The sequence below is a fragment of the Gekko japonicus genome, unplaced genomic scaffold (genome assembly GCF_001447785.1).
Source record: "Gekko japonicus isolate JY-2015 unplaced genomic scaffold, Gekko_japonicus_V1.1 scaffold1667, whole genome shotgun sequence".
In the NCBI taxonomy this organism is placed as follows: domain Eukaryota; kingdom Metazoa; phylum Chordata; class Lepidosauria; order Squamata; family Gekkonidae; genus Gekko; species Gekko japonicus.
In genome coordinates, this window is record NW_015168702.1 from 8,989 (window position 1) to 18,020 (window position 9,032).

At 48.6% G+C, this 9,032-nt stretch overlaps 1 protein-coding gene across 1 annotated transcript in view; it reads left to right on the forward strand.

Annotated features, from left to right (window-relative positions):
* Nucleotides 1-9,032, forward strand: part of PAX4 (paired box 4) — a 20,105-nt gene that overhangs the window by 6,464 nt on the left and 4,609 nt on the right. Inside the window, exons 2-3 of the mRNA XM_015415504.1 lie at nt 4,946-5,076; nt 5,373-5,588. Of these exons, the coding sequence (XP_015270990.1) occupies nt 4,946-5,076; nt 5,373-5,588 (347 nt within the window). The remainder of the gene's footprint in view (nt 1-4,945; nt 5,077-5,372; nt 5,589-9,032) is intronic.

The window sequence follows — 9,032 nt, forward strand, 5'->3', positions numbered from 1 at the left end:
TAACTCTTGTTCATAATCTCTCTGCTTCTCTTCCATCATTCTCATATCTTCTTCTATTTCACTGGTCTTCTCCTCTGTCTTCTCTTTTGCTTTTTTCAGTTTTCCAGAACAATAGTCTCTTTATTTTGACTTGTTTAAGATTATCACTGTCTCTTGCCTGCCAAAATTCTTTTTGGCTCCACGCCTAGATTTTTGTTATTGTTTACTGTCCGTTCAAGGTTATCACTTCCCAGTTCCTTTAGACTCACTCCTCTATTAACCATGGGGGGGTGATCTTCCCTTTACACATCTCCAATAGTCTTACAATCGATTATACTTTCGCCCGTTGCACCCCCTTCCGAATCGTTTCTTCTGCCAATCCCCCCCCCTATCAAGCCACAAAATTTATAAGGGCTCTCCTGCCCCCCTCCTGTTGGAGAGAACAATAGCTAGCGATGCAAGATAGCTATAGGGTGGGGTGGCTGGTTCCCACACTCTCCTCTGTGAGTTTTCTTTTGTCTCTTTCAATCCTCAATAAACCATTTACTTCATATTGCATTTAATTCCAAAGCATCTTATGCTGCCACCATCACAGTCTTTATTTACTGATATTCCATTAGTATGTTGGTATTTCACCCCTTTATTTCCCCACCACTCTGCCAAAACCATGGGATTAATTGGAATGTCCTCCCTGCCGTTATTGGCCGATTGAGTAGTATTGGGGAGAGGAATTCCAGTCTGTTAGGGGTTAACAATCATGACAGTCTTTTCTTGAAAACACAGAAAAGTTTCCACTTAACTCACAGTTATACGCTTGTATTTTCAATCGCTTATCTTCCTCTTGGCTTCTCTGCAATAGCAACAGCTCCTGCCCACCATGGTGAGCTTCACTTCTTCGGCTTGCTTCACAGCGAGTTTGGGGTCTCCTAACAGGTTGCCTCCCTCGTTAGGACCCCTAACTCAAGCTCCTTGCTCCCTTCAACCCCTCCCTTGGGGTGCAGGGTGGTCTCCGTTGGTTCGGAGACCCTTTTAAACTGAAGAATTGATCAGTCACCCGGGAGCTCCCCCGATGTGACTGCTAGTGCTGCAGGTCTTCCCTAAAATACAATATACATTATATATATTTTTTGGCATTTTTGAATTCCAGTTCAAATATATCTGAAGATACCAACATAATGGTCTGTGGTGTCACTCGTTGGGGTGCAGGGGTTCACGCGTTGCAAAGACGACAGGACACAAGTCTGCAGGAAGCTGATCTGAAACTTCTCGGTTTCCCAGCATTTATTTATAAGCTCAGTTTCCCCCCATTTCCTCCCCCCTTCCTCTCACACTCCTTCTCCCTGCGTAGAGGAAAGTTTCAAGCACTCGAGCATCCTTTTGGAATGTGTGTGTGTGTACATGCAGCTCTCTGTTATCTCTGCCACTCCCACTCTCTCAAGGTTAAACCGACTGCGTCAGTGAGCAGTAAACAGATTCCATCTCGGGCTCTCATTACGTATAAATATTTCAGTTCCCAATTTCCAGGCAGGAGAATAGGGAATCCATCTGCACTGGTTTCCTACACTGGCCCCTCCCGCAAATTGGCAAAGCGGGGGGGTGACCGGCATCGCCCTGTTGCGGAGCGAGAGTTTGGAAAGAACATAGCCGCCATGTTCTCAAGACGCTGCCACCCAGTTCTTTTAAACCTTTATTTTTTCTGTTGAATGGATGCATCACATTGAAAAGTTGGGTATGGACATCCCCTTTGGATATTTCCTGGTGGGAGAACGTGGAAAAAGAGGAGAGGGGATAGATATACCCCCTATTTGATACATCGTTTGCGCATATATGGATTGAACAGTATACCCCCCTGTGGATATTTTCTTTTTTAATGGGAAAAACGGCTGTAAAAAATGGTTTTTGGAGTGAAGAGTGGCTTGACGAAATGAATGGGGGTAAGAGAAAATTTTTCTGCTGAAATATCATTACCATTTTAAGATAAACTCTGAAAAATACTTGAATCTGCTTAATTGTTTAATTGAAAAACTCGTATGTTGATGGAATAAAAAAAATTGAGGCGGTGGATATGAATGAGGGGATAGATGGAGATACAAAAGTTGGTGAGCTCACGTGGGAACAGTGGGAGTACTTTCCAAAAATAATGGTAGAAGAAGCGAAGAAAGCATTTAAATTGGCCTGTGAGAACATCCTGAGAAATCCCCAGAATGAAGTGTTGGAGGTGAAGGAAGATAAAGATATAACAGAAGGAATGCAAAGGCAGAGTGAGGCACTGGAAATAGTGAAGGAGAGAGGACCGCAGGTTATTCAGCCTTTACATATAAAAGAAGAGGCACAGGAGACAGTTAACTTTAAAGGTGGTTTGGAGGAACAAAGAAAATTAAAATCAGGAGTAATAAAGAAATGTACGCTAAACCCACCTTGGAGAAATAAGAAGAAGCCAACTAGAGGGGAAAAATCAAAGAAAGGAGCTAAACAATCAAATAGGGCCAAGCAATTAATCATCAGAAAATACGGAGGAGACAATTTGGAATTGAATACGCAGGAGCCCAAGGTGTACGAGGAGTACAAGGACAGACGACACTTGGAAGAAAATGGGAAAAATCAAGATAGAAAGGAACTGGAATATGGTGTCATTGCAGGGATTGTGTGTGTGTGTATTGGTAGGCTGTATATCTTTTGCTTCTTTAGTTTTTTATACTGTTATAGGGAAACCCAAAAGACAGCTGTTTTGAATATATTTAGTGGTGGTGGTCTTTATAAGTTCTAATCTTGCCTTGATAATTTTCCCATCAATTAATTGAAAATGAAATTTATTACTGGTAATAGTAGTATTCTTCTGTTTTGTGTTGATATTAGATAGTGTAAAAGATGGTTGTAATTGATTAACTAGGGGTGGAGTGATAGTTATAAAATAGGGTATTTGAAACTTTATCCTGAAAATTTTATTATAAATTAATTGGAAAGGAAATTTATTGCTGGCAATAGGAGTAATAGTTGTAGTATTAGGTTTAAATGTTTAAAGATAATACGTTTGCTAGTATATTATAAGAAGTAAAATGGGTATTTGAAATTAGGCTTTGATAATTTAACCAAAAATTAATTGGAAATGTTTTGCTGGTAATAGTGGTAATAATTCTTGTACTGTGATTAAATGTTTAAGATTAATAGGTACTATATTATATAAGGCATCTTTGGTGAGGGTATATATGTTTGGGATAGAGTTGTAGGCAGAAACTTCACTGTTGGTTGGAAAAAGATGGTTGTTGTGGTTAAAATAGGAGTGGAAAGTGACTTTTGTAGTTATATGTAGATGTATGCAAGAATTTAAACCTGTAGGTGTAATGTTGTTGGTGTAATATTGTTATAAATTATGTGGAAATGAAATTTATTGGTGACAATAGTAGTACCAGTAATAGAGTAGTGATGAAACTGCTTAAGAATAATGGGTATGTTGGTATGTTGTCCAGCCATCTGTTTCAGGGAACTGAAGAGTTACAGGAAATGATCTGTGTGATGGTATTCATGAATGGGAACTTTCAAAGAGTCCCACGATTAGAGTGGAGACTGAACATTAGATCTGAGTACTCCAGCAGAATAGGTATAAGTAATTAAAGTAAATAGCAGATGAATTTATAAAAAACTACTCTTGATATATAGATAAGAAAAAACAATAATGATAGGTCAGCAGACAAGATAGCTGATAATTATGTTGACTAAAGTAAGTCGAGAGGGTGTAATGTGAAATCACTGTTGGTTAGTATAATGATAGAAAGAATTTAATGATATATAACCAACTTGTTTGATCATTGTGATGTATCAAGAAAATGGATGTTTGTAGTTGTTTATATGTATGTCTGTCTATTAAGCATAAAAACCCAATAAATATACTAAATACAAAAAAAACCCCACCAACGAACCATGCATAGTATATCTCATTTCGTGTATAATGAAAGTGGGTAGCGTTGAAATACAATATTAATCCATTTGACAAACTTTCTAGTAGTATGGATGTGATGAGTGTCACTATGAGACAGTATGGGGTGGAAGTCCTGCTTCAGCCAGAGCTATTAGCATAACCGAGAGCTTGGTGGCTCCTTCCTTCAACCCCCTCCTTTCTGCCATCCACTAGTTTCTCGCTGGGTTCCTGCTTGTGAACAAAGCGTCGTCTCAGTGACTGAAATAGTGAGGTGAATTCTTGCATGGAGAGCAGAGGTCCATCAGTGGCTATTAGCCACAAGGTATAGGTAGGGGACTCTGATAACTTCAACAAGGTATAGATAGGGGACTCTGATAACTTCAGAGGACGGCGGAAGACAGGAAGACCTGGTGTGATCTGGTCCATGGGGTCACGAAGAGTCGGACTCGACTGTGCGACTGAACAACAACAATAGATAGGGGCTCTGGGGCAAGTGATGCTCTGTCTTCTTGGTGCTTGGGGGGGGGCACAGTGGGAGGGGCTTCTAGTGTCCCAGCCCCACTGCTGGACCTCCTGAGGGCCCCTGGTATTTCTGGCCACTGTGTGACACAGAGTGTTGGACTGGAGGGGCCACTGGCCTGATCCAACATTGGCTTCTCTTATGTTCTTATATGGAGCAGGGGTCCATCCGCGGCAATTAGCCACAAGGTATAGATAGGAACTCTCAGGCTGGGGCAAGGGATGCTCTGTATTCTTGGTGCTTGGAGGGGGGGCCCACAGTGGGAGGGGCTCCTAGTGTCCCGGCCCCACTGGTGGACCTCCTGGTGGCACCTGGTATTTCTGGCTACTGTGTGACACAGAGTGTTGGACTGGAGGGGCCATTGGCCTGATCCAGCATTGGCTTCTCTTATGTTCTTATGTCTGGGGCAAGGGATGCTCTGTATTCTTGGTGCTTTGGGGGAGAACCTTGCACCTGTCTGCAGAGGGCTCCTGGAAGGATTTTAATTCCTTGCGCATTCTGTATGATCCACCATGTTGGGCTGTTTGCAGGGACCCCCGGGGTGAACCAGCTGGGCGGGCTGTTTGTGAATGGCTGCCCTCTACCCATCCTCACAAGGAAGAAAATTGTTGAGCTGGCCTCCTGTGGACTGCGGCCCTCTGACATTTCTCGCCACCTGAAGGTAACAGTAACCTGAAAGGCAGGAGACTGGGAGAAGAGTGTCCATCCCATGATGAGAAGTGTGGGAAGAGAACAGGGCGAGGGGTGAAGGACTGGGGGAGGAGAAGAGAGGAGCCCCGGCCAGAGGGAAGCCCATGGGAGGGGCCTGGGTCAGGGGCATGGCTGGAGAACCACGGGGGGGAGGGGGGAAGACCTTGTGGGGCTCTCAGGCTAAGTGAGCCACGGAGATCCAACTGCTCTTTTTCAACCCCCCCCCCCCGCATCTGCTCTCTCTCTCTCTCTCTCTCTCCACTCCAGGTGTCCAATGGCTGTGTCAGCAAGATTCTCACCCGCTACCACCAGAGTGGCGTGATCCAGCCCAAGGCCGTGGGAGGCAGCCGGCCACGCATGTCTGCACCGCAAGTGGTGGCTCGGATCGCCCAGCTGAAGCAAGAGCAGCCGTCCCTCTTTGCCTGGGAGATCAGGAGGAAACTGCAGGCGGAGGGTCTCGGCGCTACCCACGGGACGCCCAGCGTGAGTGGCTAACGGCCTGCATGGATGGGCTTCCAGATGGCCTGTGGGCACAATGGGGGAATGGGTCACGCGGCTCAGTGGCAGAGCACCCGCTGCTTTGTGTGCAGAACTCCCCAGGGCCATTTCCCGGCAGCTCCAGCTGAAAGGAGCAGGCGGTCCTTGCCAAGGGTGACCCTGCTGTGCTTTGCCTGGGTTTGGTCTCAGTAACACCCCAAGGAAGACGCACCGCAAAGCAAAACAAGACATTTATGGAAGAAATTCGAGAAAAGGTATAAAAACAAGGCACATAGTTAAGCGGCAGGGAAATGGACAAACGTCACAAAACGGCCCTCTACACTTACTGGAACCCTAACACAGCACAGTTGGGTTCTTCAAGCAAAGAGTCCCGGAACATAATAGAAATATCTTCTCGGCAGCAAGGAGAGGTAGGAAGGGGAGGGTGGGGAAAGGAGAAGGATTCTTCTCTCTAACCTCTCTTATAGAAGAAGGCTGGCCATGACCTCCTCCTCCTGGCCTCCTCAGCCAATCACTGGGCAGTCTCTGGCCCTTTCCAGGGTGAGCGGGAGTGCCCTCTCCCAGACCGGATTCACGGCAGTTGGAGGGACCATCCCTTGTGACACCTTTAGTTATCCTACCTAGATTCATCATTCATGGGATTACAACCCCAAAAAAATATTAAAGGAAAACAACTGGTTTATACCTCTGAAACGAGCTAATGCTGAGCCGTGTTTGCGGTTATTCCACCTGAGAGCTTTTTCTCCAGGGTTCATGTGATAGTGCCGTGTCACATCAACCAGGGAGGGGGTGCCCCCAGTCTAGATGTCGGGCCCATGCAGCTGAGAAACGGGAGCCAGGCAGCTGCAAAACTTTGGCAAGATTTATCTGCCCAGCAACTTTCTGTGGAGTCCTCCGATTCCAGATGGTGCATTGCCCCGATTTCCCTGGCAGCAGCCAGAAAGACCAGGGCCGGATTTATGCATAAGCTAAATAAGCTACATCAAATATTAAAAAGGCGTATATATTTTAAATTTTTCTGAGACCAGCGGATGTAATTTAAAGCGGTAGGGGGCCTCTGGGTTTTGTATAGCTTAGGGCCTCAGCAAGTCTAAATCCGGCCCTGAGAAAGACGCAGAGGTGCTGCTTCCTGCTCCTGCATGCATGCCAGAGCTCCGGAAACCTAGAGAGCCCCCATGAAGGTGCCACGAGGGAGGGATGGTCCCTCCAACTGCCGGGACGACCCACCCACGAGGTTTGCTGCTCCCCCTGGGCTCCCTCCTCCCCTCGAGGGACAGGAACTCCCTTCTGGTTCCGGCCCTGGGGGCTTCTCGGCACCAAGGGGGGGCAGGCCTGCCCCCCCAAGAGGCTGCAGCAGGCCTCGTCCTGTGGGGGGTGGGGGGGGAGGCTACTCGCTTCTCTCCTCCAAGGGAAGGCAAGAGGCCAGAGGGCTCCTTCCTCTTGCTCACAGGCTGGCTTCCTTCTGTGGCAGAGCTGGGGCTTCTTTCAAGCCAGGCCCAAGAGCCGGGGGGACCCTTCACCCGGGGCGGAGGGTGGCCACTGTGACTCTGGCCTGTCTCCAGCCACTGTCTCCCAATAAGCGCGAGGGTCACAAGGGTCCTGAGAGAGGCTCTTGCCTCAGCAGGGCAGCCACCAGCAGGTTTCCTCAGAGGTCCGTCCCCCCCGGTGAGCTCGCTGGGACGCTTGAGGTGCAGACTCCTTCTGCTGCCAGGCCCCTCGCGCTAACTGAATGAAACCGAAGGAGCAACACCGCCCCTGTGGTGTGTCCCCGCCTGCCCCACCTCCTCTTGCCTCCCCAGGTGTCCTCCATCAACCGCATCCTGAGGAGACTGCCAAGGGGCGTGGCTCTCCCAGACCCACCCGCCATCCCGGGGAAGCCTCTGCTCTCAGGTAACATCGGAGGCTGTCTGTGGTGGGGAGAAGGGGGAGGGAGAGGGGCTCTGAGACTCCACGTGAAGGGCAAGGGGAATAAATCCAGTCCCCTCCTCCTCCTCCTCTTTAAGAGCCAGTTTGGTTTCGTGGTTAGGAGTGCGCAGACTCTAATCTGGGAGGACCGGGTTTGATTCCCCACTCCTCCTCCACTTGCACCTGGCTGGATGACCTTGGGCAAGCCGTAGTTCTGACAAGAGCTGTCCTTGAAAAAAAGAGCAGTTTCTGTCAGAGCTCTCTCAGCCCCACCTACCTCACAGGGGAAGGGAAAGGAGTTTGTCAGCCGCTCTGAGACTCCTTTGGGTTGTGAAGGGCCATGGGGTATAAGTCCAATCTCTTCTTCTTCTTTAATAATAAGGGCTTCTGGGTTTGCTGTTCATGGCCTGTTAGTCCCTGTTTTACCTCCTCTGCCATCTTTCTCCCTCTGCCGGGACCCGTTTCTTCAGACGGTGCCCCTGGGTGCGCCTCCTTCCCAATCCACACAAAGGCTCTGGCACTCCTCTGTCAGCCTCAAGCATGTCTGCCCCACACCAAGAAAAGCTGCCCCCTCTCAGAAAGGGTCTGCCTTCTGCCCGCAAACCCTCGAAGCTACCCACTCCTGCAAAAGGGCCGGGGAGGGGAAAGCAGGCACTTCGGCTGGGAGGTCTCCATTGCAGACTGGCACCAGGCCCCCCCCCCCCCCCCCCCGTTTTTGTGGTCCCCAGCCGGCCCCCCCCCCCCCCCCCCCCGTCCTGTTTTTTGGGCAGGATGTGGGCTTTGTGGCTGATGGCTTTATTGCCCCCAAACTAGCCGTTTCTCATCTGACAACTTTACCAAAGTCAGTATCCAGAAATTATTTGCATCAATATACCACCCACAGATGGATGGACTTGTCTGGTATTCCAGCCAAACCGCTGAGGCTTTTTCTCCCCACCACCAGCAGCACCCCCACCTGGGGGGGGGGGTTTCCCTTCAATGTTTAAAAAATCAGCAGTTGACACATCATCATAGCATTATAATAGAAGAATCGGCGTCCAGGAACACCTTGTTGCTGTTGTCAGCCATTCAGCCGTGTCCAACTCTTGGCGATTCTATGGGCCAGCCTCTCCCCACATTTCCCAATCTTAGGGGCGCCTCCAAGACTAACAGCATATGCGGCACAGGGGAGGACCCTTCATGAGCCCCTGCGGCCACTCCTTCAGGGGTTGGAGGAGGGAGCTGTGGCTCTCAGGGAATGTCTGTCCGTCCTCTTGGAGGGGCTCCTGGACTCCGGCTCTTTCCTCCTGCTGCAGACAGACAAACTCGGCCACCCGTCTCAACATAAGAATGTTTGCCAGAGGCTCTGCATTTCCCAGCTTTCTTTCTTTTCTTTAAAAGTCTAATTGCAAAGCTTTGCCTTCTGCCTTGTATTCCTGCAACAATCCCCTCAGGAAGTGAAAAAAGGAAATTGCCCCCCCCCCCCCAAAGCATCTACGCTGTGGCAAACCACCCACCTTTTACGTTCTGATCCTGGCTCTCTTG